The sequence below is a fragment of the Accipiter gentilis genome, chromosome 26, assembly GCF_929443795.1.
Source record: "Accipiter gentilis chromosome 26, bAccGen1.1, whole genome shotgun sequence".
NCBI classification, from domain to species: domain Eukaryota; kingdom Metazoa; phylum Chordata; class Aves; order Accipitriformes; family Accipitridae; genus Astur; species Astur gentilis.
Window position 1 is genome coordinate 12,765,789 of NC_064905.1, and position 19,821 is coordinate 12,785,609.

At 64.3% G+C, this 19,821-nt stretch overlaps 3 protein-coding genes across 3 annotated transcripts; all 3 read left to right on the plus strand.

Moving 5' to 3' along the window:
• Nucleotides 1-1,974: 1,974 nt before the first annotated feature.
• Nucleotides 1,975-10,288, plus strand: RGS14 (regulator of G protein signaling 14). Its single transcript, XM_049829513.1, has 15 exons — nt 1,975-2,153; nt 3,689-3,710; nt 4,876-5,030; nt 5,138-5,230; nt 5,812-5,955; nt 6,125-6,274; nt 6,462-6,582; nt 6,671-6,795; nt 6,872-7,075; nt 7,181-7,257; nt 7,425-7,551; nt 7,866-7,947; nt 8,114-8,172; nt 8,389-8,503; nt 8,811-10,288. The coding sequence occupies exons 1-15, from the start codon at nt 2,109-2,111 to the stop codon at nt 9,044-9,046; spliced, it is 1,755 nt and encodes a 584-aa protein (XP_049685470.1). The 5' UTR covers nt 1,975-2,108; the 3' UTR covers nt 9,047-10,288.
• A 250-nt stretch (nt 10,289-10,538) lies between these two features.
• Nucleotides 10,539-16,980, plus strand: SLC34A1 (solute carrier family 34 member 1). Its single transcript, XM_049829512.1, is given in 14 exon segments — nt 10,539-12,030; nt 12,032-12,095; nt 12,318-12,434; nt 12,593-12,775; nt 13,229-13,357; nt 13,433-13,576; nt 13,686-13,797; nt 13,885-14,080; nt 14,312-14,407; nt 14,523-14,622; nt 14,865-15,032; nt 15,452-15,568; nt 15,719-15,843; nt 15,949-16,980. Coding segments are annotated over 14 exon segments (2,247 nt in total). The 5' UTR covers nt 10,539-11,889; the 3' UTR covers nt 16,504-16,980.
• A 193-nt stretch (nt 16,981-17,173) lies between these two features.
• Nucleotides 17,174-19,184, plus strand: LOC126050946 (alpha-2C adrenergic receptor-like). The gene is made up of 2 exons (XM_049829515.1): nt 17,174-18,575; nt 18,710-19,184. Exon 1 carries the CDS (start codon nt 17,443-17,445, stop codon nt 18,469-18,471), a length of 1,029 nt encoding a protein of 342 aa, XP_049685472.1. The 5' UTR covers nt 17,174-17,442; the 3' UTR covers nt 18,472-18,575; nt 18,710-19,184.
• Nucleotides 19,185-19,821: the final 637 nt, after the last annotated feature.

Below are 19,821 nucleotides of genomic sequence, written 5' to 3' on the forward strand. Positions count from 1 at the left end.
TGATGCTGGGAGAGGCACTGCAGCCCCAGCCTCTGAAGGGGGAAGCTGCCTGCTGCCCCAGGCAGTGGAGGCAGACCACAGGCACGGTTGTGTCCTGGTGCGCAGGGCTGGCACGGCTTTCCGTGCGAGGGGTGATGCCTCAGCACATCCCTGGTCCCCACATCCCAAGCAGGGCGAGGTGACACCAGCACCCACCAGCTGCCCCCTTGGGGCATGGCAGGAGCTAATGCTGAGGCACACCCAGCTGCAGCTGGTCAAGGCCACGTCAGCTCCCCGCTGCCATCGAGGGAAACCACTGGGCCCTGGAGCAGGTTGAGGGCTGGGCTGTCAGCAGCCAGAGGTCGGGGATGGCACAGGACAGGGGTCTGGAAGGGCACAAGCACCTTCCCCAGCAGCCCACCCCAGCCCAGGTGGGGTGAGGGGCTTGTCCATTCGCCATTTGGATTAAATATATTTATTAAGCAATGTCTTTGATTCTTGCATGCCGCAGTTTGGTCCTCGGATCAGGTTTCCTAGCAGAGAGGTTATCCTTGTGGTGAGGACCGTGAGTCACGCACTCTTGGTGAGACATTTTTATTTATAACTCCTGTTGCAAAGCCAAACCAAACAATACAGCTACACTCCAACAAAGGGAAGGGGAGAAGCACAATCACCCCCTACCCCACTGCTGCTCTGTGCTGCAGCGGGGGGCAGAGGGGCAGCAGCAGGGGCCACCCTCTGCTCACCTCTGCCCGGAGACCCTGCCAGGGCTGCAGCTGTTAATGCCGCACTGCTTTTGTGCATGTTCACGGTGGGAATGCTTCATTTTTCTCTGCATAGATCTGCACCCAACTTAATGTTAGGGTTCTGCTTTTGATAGGTTAATCACCCACCTTATGTCCCAGTTATTAGCATTTCCATGAGTGGGTTGCCATGGTGCTCTGCGGTTTATCCTGTAACTGTTAGTTACTTATATTTCCTAACAAATACCCTAAAATATCCTTGACTGGTTTGTGGTTGCTGATCAACATGGAACCCCGACCTTAGGAGATGGGCAAAAGTGCTTAGGCATCAGTTTGGTGACTCCAAGCTGCACGTCCACCACTCCTCTCTGCCAGGCTCTGCCGGCATCTGCAGCGCAGGCAGCTCTCCCCAAATGTCAGCCGCCAACAGCAGCAGCACCAGCACGGCCCTGGGGGCCACCCCCAGACCCGCTGTTTGGCACGGATCTGGGAGGCAGCTGTGTGCCTGCCTGGGTGCGACCGGGACAAGTGGTACCAGGCTGGTGGCAGGGTGCATTGGGCATGCTGATGTCCCCCTGCCCCTGCATCCACCTTCCCTGGGGTGATGTGATGCCCAGGAAGAGCCCCCTCAGGCTACCCAGGCTGCTGGGAGTGGTGGCAGTGGTGTGGTGACCCTAAGGCAGCACAGGCTGTGCTGGTGACAGGGACTGAGTGGGACAGGGACGGCGATGGGGATGAGGACTGGGATGGAGATTGGGATGGGGATGGAGATTGGGATGGGGAGGTGGATGTGGATGGGAACAGGGGTGCAGATAGGGATGGGGTGACAGATGTGGGTGCAGATGGAGACGGATGGGGACGGGGATGGGGATGGGGATTGGGATGGGGACTGGGATGGGGATGGGGAGGTGGATGCGGATGGGAACAGGGGTGCAGATGGGGATGGGGTGACAGATGTGGGTGCAGATGGAGACGGATGGGGACGGGGATGGGGATGGGGATTGGGATGGGGACTGGGATGGGGATGGGGAGATGGATGCGGATGGGAACAGGGGTGCAGATGGGGATGGGGTGACGGATGGGGGTGCAGACGGAGACGGACGGGGCCGGGGATGCGGCGAGGCGGCGGCGCCTCCTGGCCCGGAGCTGGCGCCGATGCCCACCGGGGCGGTGCCGGGGCCGGTGGCGGCGGCGGCGCGGGGCGGGAGGGCGGCTCCGCTCCCCCCGCTGCGGTCTCGGTTCCCATGGCGACACTTCCTGTGGCAGCCGAAAGCGGTAGTGCCGGGGAGCGCCGGGCCGGGCCGGGAGAGCCGCGCCGCCGCCGGCCGGGGATGCTGCGGGGCCGCGGGCCGCGCCGGTAGCGCGCTCGGCCGGGCGGTGCCAGGCATGCAGGGCAAGGCCAAGCTGCTGCTGGTCCACAACGGCCGCATGGTGAGTCCCGGCCCGGCCCGGCCCGGCCCGGGGCGCCGGTCTCCATCCCCCGGGGCTGCCCCGCCCGGCGGAGCCGCGTGGGGCTTGGGTACCGGGCGGGCGGGGCGGTGCGGAGTGGATAACGGGCGGGCAGAGGGATGTGTGGGGCCGGGTAGTGGGCAAGCGGGAGGGCGTGGGGCAGATAACGGGCAGTCGAGGGATGTGGGGCTGCCTACCGTGCAGGCGGAGGGGATGTACGGGGCCGGGCAGCGGGGTATGGGGTGGATAACAGGCGGTCGGGGGCTGTGGGGCTGGGTCCTGGGCAGGCAGGGCGGTATGGGGCTTGGGTATCCAAAGCAGGCAGGGATGTGGAGGGGTATTAGGGCAGGCAGCAGTATATGGGGCTGGGTAGGAGGCAGGCGGGGATATATGGGGCTGCGGTAACGAGCAGGCAGGGGTTTAGGAGGCTGAGACAGCGATATGGGTGGGGATGTATGGCACTGGAGTAATGGGCGAGCAGTGCCATATGGGGATGGGGTGACAGGAGTCAGCAGCGCTGGTGTGTGTGGGGCTGGCTGGCACAGGCTATGTGGGTATGAGCAGCAGGGATGGATGGGAAAGAGCAAGGACCTGGCAAGATAGGGGTATATGGGGCTGGGGTAATGGGCAGGTGGGGCTGGGATGTGTGGTGCTGGGGTAAGGGGCATGGCAGCGGCGTGTGAGGTGGAGTAGCAGGGACAAGCAGGGGTGGGATAATTGGGCTGGGATGGGGATAGGGGGGGGGGGGGGTGCAGGGCAGGCTGGGGTGTGTGGGGCTGGCAGGGTGGAAGGCACAGGACAGCCAGGTCAAGGGCACCACTTCAGTGTGGCCCCAGTTGAGCGATGAGAGGCAGCGCCATGCAGGGTGTGCTTAACTGGGCTTTGACTGCAGAGGCTCTGCCCATCTCCCTGCTTGCTGTGGGTCTGGGATACCACACCCCCACAGATGGTATCTGGGGTGGCCCAGGTGATGCCACAGGGCACCCTGTCCTGCTGTGTCCTGGGCTGGCAGCACGCAGTCCCCCTTTTGGGACATCTGCCCTGCAGTAGCCCCAGGCCCCAAGGAAGGAGGGAGCAGGCAGTTTGCCTGTCTAGGGCTGTGGTTGTAGTTCCTTCCCTCCCCTCCTCCCCTCCCCTTCCTGTGCCGGGGAGGCTGCTTCTCTCCTCCCAGGGCAGTGGTGGCAGGGTTATATGGGATAGCGTCTACCCCTTCCCAAGTGATGGCCTGGCCCCAGGGCAGTAGATGCATAGGAGGTGGGAGAAGAGCTTCACACCCCTTGTAACTTCCCACCCCTGCTCACTGCCCCTGGGTTGGGAGCCCCATGTCCTGCCTCTGCCATGGGGCAGCCGTCCCAGTTGCAGCTAACACCAGAGCAGTGTCTGCCAGCAGCCCGTGTCCCTTGCTCCTGGGTTCAGGCTGGCCTTGCCCTGACGCTGCTGCCTGCCCTGACACCGCTCCATCGGGCTGGCAGATGCCGTTGTGACCCCTCTGACCTCTCTTCTCTCCACCCCCGCAGGGCCCGGCTGTGTCGGATGGAGGTAAGGCTGCTCTTTGCTCTGGGACGGGAGGCCAGCATCGTCTTCAGGGGAGGGGGAAGCCCACAGCTAGCCTGGTGCCAAGGGCAAGGAGCCACCAGAGAGTCGGGTCCTGTGTCAGCACAGGCTGTGCCATGGGCGGGTGCATGGCTGGACCCCCACAGTGCTGGGCTGAGCCCTCTGCCAGGAGCTTACCATACCCCCCCATCCCTCCCACACAGCCCACTTGTGCCTGTCCCTCCCTTCTGGCTGCTCAGCTGGCACCCTTGGGTGTTGGGGGCTGAGGGGCTTCCTGGGGCAAGCAGAACCTGGGTACCAGCCAGCCCCAGGTTCCCTGAGGGAGTCTGTCTGTTCGTCTGTCTCACTGTGCATCGGGTATGTCAGATGGCCCATTCACCTGTCTCGGCCCTACTACAGGATCCTTCCAGCACAGGGTGCTGGTGGCTGATGTTCCCTGCGCAGTGTGTGCGCAGTTATGGTGTGTTTTGGACAGGAGGAGAAGGGTGGGGAGCCCAGCAAAGCAGCAGCCTGCCGCCTTCTCTGCTTCCACCAGCTTTTGCCAGGAGAGCCCTGCTTCCATACCCTTACCTTCTCTTGCAAATGACCCTCTGCTCTCAGTTGCTCACTAGCTAAACCAGTTCAAAAGCTGGGGTTGCCCCTGGGAACTTCCATCTTTTTGACAGAGGGACTCCATTTGAATGCATTGTCACCTTGTGTTTCCCCAAGGGAGGGTTTCCTCAGGGTTGGGAGCTGGAGGTGACACTTTCTGTGCCCTCCTCTCACTGGGTTTGTTCCTTGTCGTGGCCGGAGGAATGGAGAGTGTAAGTTCAGGCACCTCTACCCACCCTCTGAGCTTCCCTCCACGCCGTGTGCCCCACAGTGTCCCCTTCCACCCTGCTTTCCCTCCCCGGCTGGATGCCTTCCTCGGCTTTGTTCCCCTGGGAGATGAGTCACAGGTGGAGTCACGGTGACACCCGGGGAGGGGAGGATGGCCAGCGCTGGCAAGGAGGGCTGTCACACTGCAAAGTGCCACCTGTGGCATCACGGCATTCAATCTGCCAAAGATGCCACTGTGATGCTCCTCCCATTCCCTACCTGAGGGCTCACGGGCTCCGATCGACACTGGGGGACACCCAGGCAGCTAGAACTGACTCTTTTTCTCTCTCAGAGTTAAACGCCTCCAGGGCCCGTGGCAGCAACCACAGTGTGAACAGCCTACCAGGACCGCCAGCCACCTGTGGCTCTACACAGGGGTCTGTGGTCAGCTGGGCCCAATCTTTCGAGACGCTGCTGCAGGACCGCGTGGCTGTTACCTACTTCACTGTGAGTGCTGCATCCCAGACCTCTGTTCCCACTCCTGTCCGTCATTGGCAACTGGCTGTTCCACGGCCACAGCGCCAACCAGGCCAGCAGCTCTCTCTGCCCCACAGGAGTTCCTCAAGAAGGAGTTCAGTGCCGAAAACGTCTATTTCTGGCAGGCATGCGAGCGCTTCCAGCAGATCCCGGCCAGCGACACGCAGCAGGTACTGGCCTCTGCACAGCCACAGTGCAGCTGAGTCTGGGTCACACAGCTGTTGGGAGGGACATGGGCAGAGATGGAGGTCTGTCATGCCTGCGAGTCCCAGGATCCCAGAAGACCCCTGTTCTGGGAGACTGAGCAGGCTGGGAGTTCTTGCGGGAGGAATAAGGAGATGGATGTGATGTGCATCTGAAAAGACACAGCCTTGACTGCCTGCCCCATGGAGAAGGGTGTGCTTTTACAGCCCGGGGCAGCCAGAGGCAGGAGAGTGCTGCTGGGACATCAAGAGAGCAAGGGCAGAAATCTACACGGGGGCTCGTGGGGACAGAGCCACATGGCTGGGGGGCACGGTTTCTACCTCGGGCTGTACCTCCATGGAGAGACCAGCCAGTTGTGCCCAGAGCTTGGTGCTGGGTGGGGGTGGCTGGCTCCAGTGTTCATCCTGAAGCCCAGGTACCAAGCTGGTCCCAGGGGGGACTTGGCCCCTCACAGCTCAGGTGGCTCTATGGGGTGAGCCATGGGCTCCCAGAGGGGAGCGGTGAGGAGGGGGCTCCTGGTCTTGGCCTGACACCCCTGCTCCCTCAGCTGGCCCAGGAGGCACGGCGGATCTATGATGAGTTCCTCTCCAGCCACTCGGTCAGTCCCGTGAACATCGACAAGCAGGCCTGGATTGGAGAGGACATGTTGGCCACCCCCTCCCCAGACATGTTTCGCATCCAGCAGCTCCAGGTATGAGCAGCACCCATGCTCCACCCCACCCACAGGATAGGGGCTTGCAGGACCACCTCGTGCATCACCCAGCATCATGGCTGTCACTGTGGGCCTGCGCCACAGGGCAGTGGCTGGAGTGAGCTGTAGGTGGGCAGGGGTCTTAAGCACATGCATCCTCCCTTTGCAGATCTTTAACCTGATGAAGTTTGACAGCTACACACGCTTTGTGAAATCCCCGCTCTACCAGGCCTGCCTACGGGCAGAGAGCCAGGGGCAGCCCCTGCCCGACCTGCGGCCCCACTCCCGCAGCAGCAGCCCTCCACCTGACCTCAGCAAGGTGAGTGGGGTGGGAAGCAGGGGGACAGGCATCTGTCCCTTTGCCTGAAAAAATGGTGCTGGGTCCCTTCCCTGCTGCTCAGAGCAAACCCAGCCTCAGGCTGAGGACAGACAAGGGGTCAGGGGACTGGGCAAAGAGAAGGGGCAGCCTCAGATGTCCCCATGCTGAGATTCTCCGTTTGCCCCAGAAGTCGAAGCTGAAGCTGGGCAAGTCCCTGCCACTGGGCGTGGAGACAGCAGGCAGCAGTGCCAACCGCAGCCCTCGACGGTCCTTCAGGAAGGGAGAGCGGCGGGAACCCTCCTGGGCAGGTAGGTGCTGTGCCGAGTTGGGCAGAGGGGCCGTGCCACCCCTGAAGGGTGCCCGCAGTCCCCACCACTGTCCCTCTGTCTTTCCTAGAGGGGGGAGAAGGCAGTGGGAGCGCCATGCTGTGGCGGGAGTCCCAGGGCTCACTCAACTCCTCGGCCAGCCTGGACCTGGGCTTCCTGTCCTCGGCTAGTACGGCCGCCAGCCCCTGGACGGAGGTGAGTCATCGCTGCGCCAGCCCCATGGCATCACGCTGCCACCAGCTGGTCTCATCCCACGGCATCCCTCTTGCAGGGCCATCGGAAGAGCCTGGGGGGCAGTGAGGCAGAGCTGCCAGCCAAGCCCATGAAGTACTGCTGCGTGTACCTGCCTGATGGCACAGCCTCGCTAGCCTCCGTCCGGCCTGGCCACTCCATCCGTGACATGCTGTCAGGGATATGCGAGAAACGTGGCTTCAGCCTCCCTGACATCAAGGTCTACCTGGTGGGGAACGAGCAGGTAGGGCAGGGAGGGGTGAGAGGGAGCTCCTGCCAGCCAGGAAGTCCCTGGGCTGGGACCACATGCTGCTCTGCTTGCCCTCTCCTGATGGTTTGGCTCTTGCAGAAAGCACTGGTGCTGGACCAGGAATGCTCCGTGTTGGCAGACCAGGAGGTGAAGCTGGAGAACAGGATAAGCTTTGAGTGAGTGGGAGCTTTGGGGCTGATGCTGTTGCCCACGTGTCCGGTCCCTATCACATGTGGCCACCCACGGTGCCCCATACCCAACTCCCCAGGCAGTCCTGAACACCCTGGCTCTGCCCCTGCCTGTCCGTGCTTGCCTGCAGACAGCCTCTTCTCCCCCTCTGCAGCCTGGAAATCTCCTCCCTCAATAAGACCATCCGTATCACGGCAAAGTCAACCAAGCGCATCCGGGAAGCACTGCAACCTGTGCTGGGGAAGTACGGCGTGAGCATGGAGCTGGTGCTGCTGCGGCGGGTGAGGGCTCACGCCTCGGTGGGCACAGCCCCAGCCTCCTGTGGACGGGATGCTGTGGTGGGGGGACTCCAGGTTTGGGGCTTGGGCCAGGGGCTGCTGGTAGTGAGGAGCAGCGGTCTGTTCCAGGGGCAGCCTGCGGGCTTGTGGAGAGTCACCAGTGTTTGAGATGGGCTGTGGCACCCCGCTGTGGGTGTGCTCTGTGCTGCGCAGCCCGTGACCTGGCAGGGTCTGCCCAGGGAGCTCACGGGTCCTCAGCCTGGCTGCCTTTGCCATGCTGCAGCAAGCATGACACTGGCTGGCTCTTCCCATTGCAGCAAGGCGAGCCAGCCCCCGTGGACCTGGAGAAGCTGGTCAGCACAGTGGCTGCTCAGAAACTTGTCCTGGAAACACTGGCAGGTAAAGTGTCCTCCCCCACAAGCCACATCCCTCACGGAGCGATCACAGGGCCAGACTGCTTTCTGCTGGCCATGGCTCCTGCTTCCTGGGATGGGCTCCAGCCTGTCACCAGCCAGGCCAGGACCAAGGTGCTGGCACAGGGCGCTGAGCATCACTTACTTTGCAGACATACGAGTGACGGAGAGTGCCGAGGCTGCGGCCGCCCCCTCCCCACTCCGGAGTGAGGTGAGCTCAAGATCCCACCGCCCGGGTCAGAGATGCCCCCATGGCTGCTGCCATGGTCTGTGGGGAAGGTGTGCCCTGCTGCGACCCCAGCACATGCTGTGGGGCTGGGCAGTGGGTGCTGAGGCAGGAGCCAGGCTGTAAGAGGGCGATGAGGATGTGGGCTGGTGGAGAGCTGCCTCCTTGCCCCATCACTGAGGCCTGGGCTACTCATTGCAGGAGGGAAGCCCAACAGGAGCAGAGCCCAACACACTGTGGGAGATGCCTTCCTCCTTCTCCCGGCCCCGGTCTTCAGCTGCCACGAACCTGAACCGCCGCACGTACGACCTGGAAGGTGAGACCTCGCATGTCTGAAAGCTGAGGGGCTGGGGCAAAACACAGGGTGAGGGATGCAGGACTCCTGGTCTGCTGGTATAGGTGCAGGGTCCCATGAAGCTGGGGATGGGCTATGGGGGACTTGGGGTCCCCTGGTGTGCTGGGGATGGGCACAGGATCCCATGGATGCTGGCATGGGGCAGGGAGAAGGTGCAGGTTCTGTGCCTGGGACATGTTCAGGGTCACATCAGGTGGAGAGGGCAGCTGAGGTGTTAGGATAGGAGCCCAAGTGCCAGGCTCAGGTGCACGACCTGCATTTCCCCCAGGGCTGGTGGAGCTGCTGAACCGTGCCCAGAGCTGCCGGGCCAACGACCAGCGTGGGCTGCTCTCCAAGGAGGACCTGGTCCTGCCTGACTTTCTCCAGCTCCCTGGGCAGGATGACAGCGCTTGCAAGGGCTCAGATCAGCCCTGCGCCCTTCACCCAGGCTCTGAGGGAAACGGCCATCCTCAGCCCACAGAGGCCACACCAGCTAAGCCTCCGGTCGACCATGAGCTCCGATGAGTCCTGCTGCACGTCTGCACCCAGCGCATGGTACCCCCGGGCCATGCCGGGGTTCAACACGGGGCCCAACTGGCCTCTGCCCTGCACTGCCGACACTGCCTGGACCGCAGATTCGTCCACGTCCTGTCCCAAACTGTTGTGTCGTGTCACTGTGAGTGGTTGAGCAGCTGCCATGCCCCTTAGTGGGGTTGCATCCTGGTGCACGTCAAGGGAGTCCTGTACATAGTTTGAATCCCTGTTGCAAAGCACTTTGCAACGTCCCACGCATGCCTGGCACTGTCCTGCCCAGTGCCTCTGCCTGCTCTGCCTGCAGCAGAGCTGCCCACCCAGCAAATCCTGCCTGTGCTGGGCTGGCACAGTCCCACTGACTGTTCAGGTGGGGAAAGCACCCTTCCAAATGAAGGGTGTGCAGGGTAGAGAGGATGGGTGTGGTGGCAAGGCAGGCTCCAGCCCCAAACCCTGGTGCTGTTGGCAGGCAGGGTCAGGAGAATGAGTGTCTGGAGCTGAGGGCCGGATCCAGTCCCTGACCCCGTAGGAACAGGGCTTCCCCCATTGCTGATGTGTGTGTCTACCCTTCCTGGGGAGGGTGAGCATGGCCCTGCCAGCCTGTGCCCTGGGCAGGTTGTTACCGTCTGCATTGCTTGAGTGTGGCTGGGCCTGATCCTGCCACGATAGCACTGCTATTGTGGAGCAGGGCACCTGGTTCCTGCCCCAAGCAGACAGAGGCAGAGCCCGCAGGTCGTGCCAAAGAAGCCTTCCTCCTCCCTGCAGGGAGACCCTGCGTGGGCGGCTGCTGAAGCAACCTGCAGGTCGAGTTCCCCATAGGTCCCCTGCCCTGGCCTGGCTGGGGCTGCAGGTGCTTGGCCCTTGGGGACAGGCCTGCTGGTGCCAGAGGAATGCAGCGCCCCTGGGTGCTGAGCATCTGAGCCTGGTGTGTGGGTACCCAGCAGGCGCCCAGCCTGGCATCCCTGCTGGCAGCTGTGCTGGGCTATAACTTTTGAGCCTGGCTCTGCTGGACCTGGCTGTGCCTTGTGGGTCCTCATGCCCAGCAGCCCCATGTCCCCAGAGGTCCCAGACCCAGTCTGCGATGGAGGCAGTCCCCCCGACAGCAGCCAGGAGATCCCTCCATCATCTGCGTGTGCTGGGGCCCTTTGTGGCTGTGCCCTGGGTCACTGCTCTGTCACCACTGCCCGGCCAGAGGCAGAGGGGTGACCCAGGGCAGTCCTGGGGCTTGCCCGGGGGGGGGGGGGGGGGCATGACCACCCAGCCCCACACTGCCGCTGCCGGCTGCGGCCCTGCAGCCACGGTCAGAGCCCCCCTGTGTCTCCGTGGTGCTGCTCAGTCCCGTCTGTGGTGTGAAACTGGGGGAAATAAAGAGCATTGCCTGGATGCGCGTCCCTCTTCTTCCTCTGCCGCTGAGGCTGGACGGTGATTTTCCCAGCAGTGATGTCTCCCCGGCCCCCCCCATACCCCATGGAGCGCCCCCCTCGGGGCCAGGGCAGGGCTGGAGCCAGTCCTCAGCTCCATTGTCACCCTGCCCGGCAGCAAGGAGCAGTGCCAGGAGCTTGTTTTCCCGGCACTGCTGATGGTGTAGGGGAAGCTGCAGGGCCGGCACGGCCAAGGACTTCAGCCCCAACCCTGTCAATAAGTGACAGCCAGAGCTGCCAGGGCCTCACTGGGTTAATGATTGTGGGGGCAGCTGGCCAAGAGCCCCCAGGCATGGGGCAAGCGTGGACACCGGCCTCCTGCCCACCGCAGCCTGGCACAGGGCTCTGTGGGTGTCACTGGCTGCACCCCCAGCCAGAAGGGTCCCCAGGCCCTGCAGGGACAGGACATGTCCCCAGCTGTGGCACTTCCCAGGCATTCACCTCCATCAGTTTGTGATTTGGCAGAGGCTCGGTGATGCTCCAGCAGTGGCAGGGATGTCCCCAGGCTGTCCTTGAGCACCCTGGAGTACCAGAGGGATCTCCCCTTGCTCCTCCCATACAGTCACAGCTGGCTTGTCTATGGTGACGGGTCCTGGGAGTGCCTGACCCTGGAGGAACGGGGATGTGGCAGCTGTGTTGCCCCTCCATACCCACTCCCCATGGGCACTGGGGCTGGAGGGGCCTTTGGCCCCTGGCTCTCCCCCAGGCAGACGTGGATATGAGCTGGCCAGGCGCCTTGTGGGTGGATGGAAACTTGGCTAGAGGTGCGTAAACAGCGGGTAATGATAAATGGCATCATGGAGGTGGTGACGGCAATGTTGGCATCGCTCCGCTCCTGCCCACCCCAGCATCACGCATGCAGGGAAGATGCGGGCTCTGCCCCATGCAGCCCTCGCAGTGCTGCCGGCTGCTCTGTGCTGAGCTGCTGGCACCGGCTGAGTCAGGCTGTGTGCCACCATCACCACCAGCAACAAGACAGAGGGACCGCACGGGTGCTGATGTAACCCACCACCAATGCCCTGGCAGCAAGGATGGCACGTGCTCTGGGCAGAGCTGGGTCCCTCATGGCTGATGTTCAGATGGCTCCAATGATGGTGGATGTGAGTGCAGCCTCACCTCTGGTTTGGGACAACCTGGCAGCACCAGCACTGAGCCCTCCTCCTCCTCCTCTTCCTCCTCCTCCTCTTGTGCTGGGGATGAAGTACCTGGCACCAAGTGATGGAGAGCTGAGGCTGCTCCGGCATCGCCCCTTGGGCACCGGGCTCCAGCACTGCCTAAGCTTTGCTCCCCACTGCACCAGGTGCCACTCACCCAGGGGCAATGCCAAGCCTCGGGCAGGTGAGGTGGTGTGTGCCAGCGGCACAGAACCCCGGGAGCGTGTGCCCCATCCCACACCAGGGCTGCGGCTGACGCAGGATGCCGTGGGGTTACCCATTAACTGCAGGAATTTCTGGGGAGGAGGTGAGCAGCAAGCGGAGGCGAGGGGCAACACGGGACTCCTTAGACTTTGCTCTTGGCGTGCATATAAAGGGCCGCAGTCCCCCGTGGGCCACTTCGCTTGGAGGGACGCGTGGATGTGGCATGGGGACATGGTGCTGCCTTGAGAGCCCGGTCAGCCCCAGGTGAGCAAGGCCCTGGGCAGGAGGGGTCCCCTCCCCATGTCCCCTGCCTGCCCTTGTGAGCTTTCTGGGGTGGCACAGTGGCGGCCAGTGACCCAGGGGACCATTGGGGATGGGATGGTGCTCCTTGGTGGTGCCAGCACCACAGGGATTTGGGGGGCCAGTGGCGGTCAGCACGGCGCAGTCATGGGTCTGCTGTGGTGACGCGTGGCCACCTCTGCTCAGTCTCAGCAGGAGCGATGCTGCCCTACCGGAGGGAGAGCCCAGCCCTGCCCCGCTGCCCGGTGCGGGGAGGAAGGGTGGTGCACGGGCCCCAGTTCGCCTACTGCCCTAGCCCCCAAGGTAGGTGCCCCCAGCCCTCCTCCTCCTCCTCCTCTCCCTCGCCCTGCCGGGTTCAGCTCTGCTTCTGGCCAGACCCTGGCCCAGGCGGTGCCCGGCTCTCCTGCACAGGGGGACCCCTGCAAGGATGGGGCCATAACGCAGGTGCCCCCTCTCTTCAGCTCTGCACCGGCTGCCGGGTGCCCACACCTGCCCCTTCACCGTCGGTGCGGTGCCTTGCCCTGACCATGGCTTCCCCTGCCCCGGCTCCCCCGGGCGCCTGGGCGAGGGCAGGGAGCGGTACGAGCTGGATACGCTGCCGTGGCAGGGGCCCCGGCTGGGCTTGGATGAGCTGCAGAAGCCAGGTGAGACCCCCGGGTGGTGGGCACACAAGTTGGGGAGCACCCCAGAGACCTGCCAGAGGCACCCAGAGGGGCCTCAGGGTCCCAGGACTGAGGGGTGCCAGGAGACCCCCAGCTTTGTCCCTGGGACTGGCAGCAATTCCTCCCCGCTGTCCCGTGGTGCCAGTCCTCGTGCTGGCACCCCAGCTGGACCCCCAGCACAGTGGGCTGCCTGCCGGCAGGACAGACCCTCAACTCCCTGGGGTTCCATGAGCAGAGGCAAGGGGCAACAGGGGCAGTCAGCACAGGGCGTTCCAGGGTGGCAGGAGCTGGAGGGGACCTGGGAAGTGGTGGCACGGCTGGGGACATGAGTCCTGTCCCACCAGGGGCACAGGAGGATGGCATAGGGCTGCGGGAGCCCTGGGAGCTGGGGCCATGCTGCAGCCGGTGTATAACACTCTCTCTTGTCTTGTGCAGAGCTGGGGTGCTGGGCCAGAGTCCAGTCCATCTGTGTCTCCCTTCTCAAGGTGCCCCTGATGTTCGGGTTCCTGTACCTCTTCGTGTGCTCCCTGGACGTGCTCAGCTCTGCCTTCCAGCTGGCCGGAGGTAGGTTGGCAGGGGTGCCTGGGCAGCTGGTGGCACCCACCGTGCTGGCACCCTGCCGCTCACGCTCTCTTGCAGGCAAGGTGGCTGGGGACATCTTCAAGGACAACGCCATCCTCTCTAACCCAGTGGCTGGGCTGGTGGTGGGGATCCTGGTGACCGTGCTGGTGCAGAGCTCTTCCACCTCCACCTCCATCATCGTCAGCATGGTCTCCTCGGGGCGTGAGTGCGCCCATGGGGGTCTCGGGGACCTGAGGCTGGGGGACAGGGTGGCTGGATGGGGTCACCCTGCACCCAGCCACATGGGGCTAGCGGGTGTCTCTGTCCCCAGTGCTGGAGGTGCGTTCTGCCATCCCCATCATCATGGGCTCCAACATTGGCACCTCCGTCACCAACACCATTGTGGCCCTCATGCAGGCTGGTGACCGCAGTGAGTTCAAACGGTGAGAGCTGGAAGGGGCAGAGGGGACTCGGGGGGCTGGGGGCTGCTCCCCAGGGGCCACCCCATGCCAACGGGCTCCTCTGCACAGGGCCTTTGCCGGCGCCACAGTGCATGACTGCTTCAACTGGCTGTCGGTGCTGGTCCTGCTGCCGCTGGAGGTGGTTAGCGGGTACCTGCACCACGTCACCCGCCTGGTTGTGGCCACCTTCAACATCCGCAGTGGGAAGGATGCCCCCGACCTGCTGAAGATCATCACGGAGCCCTTCACCAAGCTCATCATCCAGGTCTTCTCAGCTGTGGTGTCCCCCAGGGTGGTGTCCCCAGGCTGGTGGTAGTCCCCCAGCATTGCTGTCCAAGTGCTGGTGGTAATATCCCCAGCACTGGTGTCCCTTTGATGGTGGTTGTATCCAAGTGTCCCCAGGCTGGCAGTGGTGTCCCCATCCCAGTGAAGATGTCCCTGAGCTGTGGGTGCTGTCAGCCCCCAAGGGCTCTCTCCAACGCATGTGTTGTTGCAGCTGGACAAGTCGGTGATCACGGGCATTGCAATGGGGGACGAGAGCCTGCGCAATCGGAGCCTCATCCGCGTCTGGTGTGGCCCCACACCCCCACAGGTGAGGGGCCCGTGGCCCTGCTGGGTCTACCAAATGATCACACGGAGGGTGGGTGGTGGGCAGGGGCTGGCCAAGGAGGCTGTGGAGCTGGCTGCTGCCCACCCTCTCCCTGCAGACAGCTGCTGTGGAGATTGGGCCCCCTCTGAACTGCACGGCCCCCGGCCACTGCAGCACTAAGGTCATAGAGAGCCTCCACAACATCACCAGGCAGAAGTGTGAGTGGGTGCAGGGGGCTTGGGCAGGGCTGGGGGGGTATGGGGCTGGGGAGGTGCAGGTGGGGCTAAGGGGCTCTATGTGGGATGGAGATGTGCTGGGCATGGGGCTGGACTCATGATGTGGGGCAGGGTTGTGAGATGTTGGGGCTGGGGTCCAGGTGAGGGGGGTGTCTTGGAGGGGGCAGGTTTGTGAGTGGGGCCGGGCTGGCCCCAGCCCCTCGCCCAGCCATGCTGTGGGACAGGCGAGCACCTCTTCACTGACACACCGCTGCCTGACCTGGCTGTGGGGCTGGTGCTGCTGGCTGGGTCCCTCATCGTGCTCTGTACCTGCCTCATCCTCCTGGTCAAACTTCTCAACTCCCTGCTCAAGGGGCAGGTGGCCAAAGCCATCCAGAAGGTCATCAACACTGGTGAGTGGGACAGGGACCACTGTGGGGTGAGCGGGATGGGACCTTGCCTGCCTCACGGCCACCCAGCCCCATTGCTATCCCCACCTGCCTTCCTCAGACCCATCCCTGGCTGCCCCTAACCCCCATCCCTGCCTGACCCCTAAGCCCCCTGCCTGCCCCTGATCCGCACTCTGCTTACGGCTGTCATGGCCTCCTGGTGTCCACATCCTCTTTCCCCAGCCATCCCAGCCACTAGCCACAAGGGTGGCCCCATACCCACAGCCTGACTCCATACCCAAAGCCTGGCCCCATACCCACAGCCTGGCCCCACAGCCCCCTCCCCAGCACCTTGTAGGAGCTCCAGGCTACTCCCAGTTGATGAGTCCGTGCCCACATCCATGCTTGTGTCCATGCCTGTGCCCATGGCCATGCCGTGGCAGACCTCCCGCACCCGCTCAGCTGGCTCACTGGGTACTTCGCCATGGTGGTGGGTGCTGGAATGACCTTCGTGGTGCAGAGCAGCTCTGTCTTCACCTCAGCCATCACACCCCTGATCGGTGAGTCCTGGCCATGTGCTGGTCCCCCCCACGATGGCCTGTGGGTGCTAGGGCACCCAGAGGGGTGTGAGGATCCGTGCCTCCTTGGGACAGTGTGGGGGACAGTGCTGGCAAGGAGCAATGAGACAGGATGGGGTGCCTCCCCTGCAGGCTTGGGGGTGATCAGCATTGAGCGCGCCTACCCACTGACCCTGGGCTCCAACATCGGCACTACCACCACTGCTATCCTGGCTGCCCTGGCCAGCCCAGGGGACAAGCTGGCCAGCTCCTTCCAGGTATGGGCAGCCTGGGGCCATGGCCGGGCTGGAGCGGGGCACCAGGCAAGGCAAGGGCCAGAGGAAGCCCATGTGCCCAGCCCAACACAGATACCGTCCCTGCAGATTGCCCTCTGCCACTTCTTCTTCAATATCTCCGGCATCCTGCTGTGGTACCCGCTGCCTTTCACCCGCCTGCCCATCCGCATGGCCAAGGCACTGGGTGAGCGCACGGCCAAGTACCGCTGGTTTGCCGTGCTGTACCTCATCGTCTGCTTCCTCCTGCTGCCCTCCCTCATCTTCGGCATCTCCATGGCGGGCTGGCGGGCGCTGGTGGGGGTGGGCGCACCCTTCCTCGGCCTTCTCTTCTTCGTGGGGCTGGTAAACGCGCTGCAGGTACGCAGCCCCGGCCGCCTGCCCAAATGGCTGCAGACCTGGGACTTCCTCCCTGCCTGGATGCACTCGCTGCAGCCCCTAGACCGGCTCATCACTCGGGCCACCCTCTGCTGCACCGACCGCTGCCGCAGCCCTGAGGGCTGGGAGGAGCGCGAGGGTCCTCGTCCTGACAAGGCCAGGCTGGGGCTGGACAACCCCGCGCTCTCCTACCCTGAGGAGGTGCCCAGTCCCGCTGTCCGGGTGGGCTCCCCTCGCCCACCCCTGCACGGTGCCACCCGGCTCTAGCTGGCACCAGATGCCCGGGCCACCGCTCCCATGGCCACCCAGTTTCCGCCGTCCCCGCTCAGCTGGTGTCTAATAAATGCCGAGCGCCTGCGCCCCAGGTGTGTGTCTCTTCACAGAGGCTCCTGCCTCTGCAAACCCTGCCGGAGCCGCAGCCGGAGCCATAGGTGCCAGATGCCCACCATCCGCCCCTGTGGCCTTACACCACCACTGCACAGACTGGTCCAGTATGGGTGCCTGATGCTGGGGATGCACCAAACGCGCTGCTGGTGCCGTGGGGGCACATGCTGACGATGCCGCAACTAAACCCTGCGGTTTGCAGCCAGCCTGACGTGCCACAGGCAGCATCTTCTTCCACCCGCCTCACCCCCGGAGGGCTGAGCCTGCAGGGTCCATGCTGCACCGCTATGTGCCACGGCAGTGTGTCGGTGATCCGGGCACAGCACAGGGCAGCTGGCGAGGTGCTGCGGTGCTGCCGGGCTGGGGCTCAGTGGGATGTCAACTCGGCGTGGTCAGGCAGTGTCCCCAGCCTGCTGGGTACCCCAACGCCCATGGCAGGAGCCCTTTAAGTGCTGGCTTCTCCCACTGCCCACAGATGCTTGGGCTCCTGCCAGCGATATCGGCCCGTCCCTCCCTCCCTCCTTCCCTCCCGCCCTCCTCCGGGCTGGGACCAGTGGAGTCAGCGGGGCTGCCGTGGGAGCCGCTCCGGGGCTCCCGGCACTGCTGCTGCCCCGTGTGCCTGGCCAGGTGGCCACCAGGCCGGGACGACCTCCGCCTTGCTGCCAGACCGGGTCAGTACGGGAGCAGTGGTGGCCAGGACGGCCCCCCAGGGACTCAGCGATGCTGGGGCTGCACCACCAGATGCGGCAGGGCCGGTGAGCAGGGCGTGCGTGGTGGGGGGCAGCCCCATGGGGCTTCGTCAGCCTGAAGGGCTGGGCCAGCATGGAGCCAGCCGGCACCCTCCCCAATGCCTCCGGTAATGGCAGCGAGGCCGGCAGCGCCCCGCACTCGCCTGCAGCCACGGGACTCATCCTGCTGGCCGCCCTGGCCGTCCTGCTGGCCACGCTGGTGGGCAACACGCTGGTGGTGGTGGCCATCTCCACCAGCCGAGCCCTGCGGGCCCCGCAGAACCTCTTCCTGGTGTCCCTGGCCTCGGCGGACATCCTGGTGGCCGTCCTCGTCCTGCCCTTCTCGCTGGCCAACGAGGTGATGGGCTACTGGTATTTTGGGGGCGTGTGGTGCAGCCTGTACCTGGCGCTGGACGTGCTGCTCTGCACCGCCTCCATCGGGCACCTCTGCGCCATCAGCCTCGACCGCTACTGGGCCGTCACCCGGGCAGCCCGGCTCAACCTGCGCCGCAGCCCCGGGCGGGTGAAGGGGATGATCGGGGCGGTTTGGGCAGCGGCGGCGCTGGTGGCACTGCCACCGCTCCTGCGGGCCCGGCCGGGCGGCCGAGAGTGCCAGCTGAGCCAGGAGACCTGGTATGTCCTGGCCTCCTGCGCCGCCTCCTTCTTCGCACCCTGCCTCGTCATGGTTGCCGTCTACTGCCGCATCTACCACCTGACTGCCCGGCGGACGGCGGCCCTCCTCGCCGCCCGCTCCCCGTGCCCCACTGGCACCTGCAGGAAGGGGCCGGGGGTCAGGATGCCAGGCTGGCGGCACCGGAGCCAGCACCAGAGCGTGTCGTTGTGCCGGCAGCGGCTGGTGCGGGCGCAGGAGCGGCGCTTCACCGTCGTGCTGGCAGTGGTGATGGGGGCCTTCGTGCTGTGCTGGTTCCCCTTCTTCTTCACCTACAGCCTGGGGGCTGTCTGTGGGGAGGGCTGCCGCATCTCCAAGCCTCTCTTCAGCTTCTTCTTCTGGATCGGTTACTGCAACAGCAGCCTCAACCCCCTCATCTACACCCTCTTCAACCGGGACTTCCGCGCCGCCTTCCGCCGGCTTCTCGCCGTCCCCCACCGGCACCGCACCTAGGACCTCGCCAGGACACCAAGGACGCAGCCCCCAGCCCCGCTCGCCACTGGCAGCACCCAGCCCCACCGTGGACCCTGGACTGCAGTGCTGGTGTGCATCTCGAGGTACTTTTGGAAAACGTGGGGTTTAATAAAATGAAGCCAAAACCTGTGCCTGGGGCTGGCGTCTGCCTCCTGGGAGCCCATCAAGCGGCATCCATCGCCAGCACCCGTTGTCATCCCACCTGTCCTCTTTGCAGCATGGGTGACCCACTGGTGGTGACAAGTCGCCATGGCAGCTCTGGCGAGCGCCAGTCCTCCCTGCTGCCAGGTGAACCCCAGCTCCTCTGCACGCCTGTGACTGCCAGCATCCTCTTGCGCAGGGGATGGACCCCACGGCTGCTGCGGGGGATGAAACTCCCCCCATGGCAGCATCACTTGCACTGGGCTGAGCTGGCCATGCCACTGCAGCAGCCCAGTCCGAGCCCTGTGCCTCTCTGCCGGGGCTGTCCCCTCTGGCTGCCCATCAGCACGTAGCTGTGCCATCATGCCATGGGGGCCCCATGGAACCACACACACACCCCACAGTGGGATACGAGGGGTGCGGGGCTGGGGTGCGACACCCCACATCCTGCTCAGGGGCTTCATCGGGATCTTGCTGCAGGAGGGAAAGGAGGAATGACATCCCGGTGCTGGAAAGGCCGTCCTCCCTTGGGAGAGTGTGGGAGATGGGACTGCATGGGAACAGGCTCCGGTACAGCCTGAGGTGCGAGGGGCCACGGGGGCAACCATGGGGCGAAGACCCAGGGGCAACCACATCCTCCCAGGGGCAGCAGCCGCCCTGCACCCGCCCTGCACCCACCCTGCCCGGCTCCCTGCCCCACTCCGCACAGACACCCGGGGGTCAGGGGCCACTCCACTTCTCCAGCTTTGCCACTCAAAATAGAAAATCTCAAAACATTGGACTTTCACTCGGCTAAAAACAGCCGCTGGCGCCTGGGAGCTGGAGCCCAAGGAACGCTGGCCCCCACCAGCCCCTGCCGGGGTAGGCACAGCTCAGCCATGAGGCCCGGGGGGCTGAAAGGGACGGGGGTACTCGTGGCGGTGAGGACCCCTGGGTCATCCCCTGCACCCACTGGCCCTGTGCGCAGAGGGTCATGGCATGAGCTCTGGGACCAGCAGAGGCTCCCGGCAGGGATTGTGCCAAGATGGGGACCCAGCGCTGACCCCCTGGAGGCAGTCAGCCCCAGCAGTTGCAGCCATGCTGGCACCATCTGCGGAAGAAGCTGCCCTATCGCTGCCGCCTGGCTTCCCCTCCCGAGGCTGCCTTTCGCCTTTTCACAATTATACAGCACTTTGCTTCTAAAAATAC

What these genes read in the sequence shown, in the direction of transcription:
- LOC126050946 (XM_049829515.1), top strand. Translation starts at nt 17,443, where the DNA reads ATGGAGCCAGCCGGCACCCTCCCCAATGCCTCCGGTAATGGCAGCGAG.
- RGS14 (XM_049829513.1), top strand. Translation starts at nt 2,109, where the DNA reads ATGCAGGGCAAGGCCAAGCTGCTGCTGGTCCACAACGGCCGCATG. An exon ending in CTCCACCTGACCTCAGCAAG is followed by an intron (nt 6,275 to 6,461) that starts GTGAGTGGGGTG and finishes CGTTTGCCCCAG; the next exon opens with AAGTCGAAGCTGAAGCTGGG. An exon ending in GCGGGAACCCTCCTGGGCAG is followed by an intron (nt 6,583 to 6,670) that starts GTAGGTGCTGTG and finishes TGTCTTTCCTAG; the next exon opens with AGGGGGGAGAAGGCAGTGGG.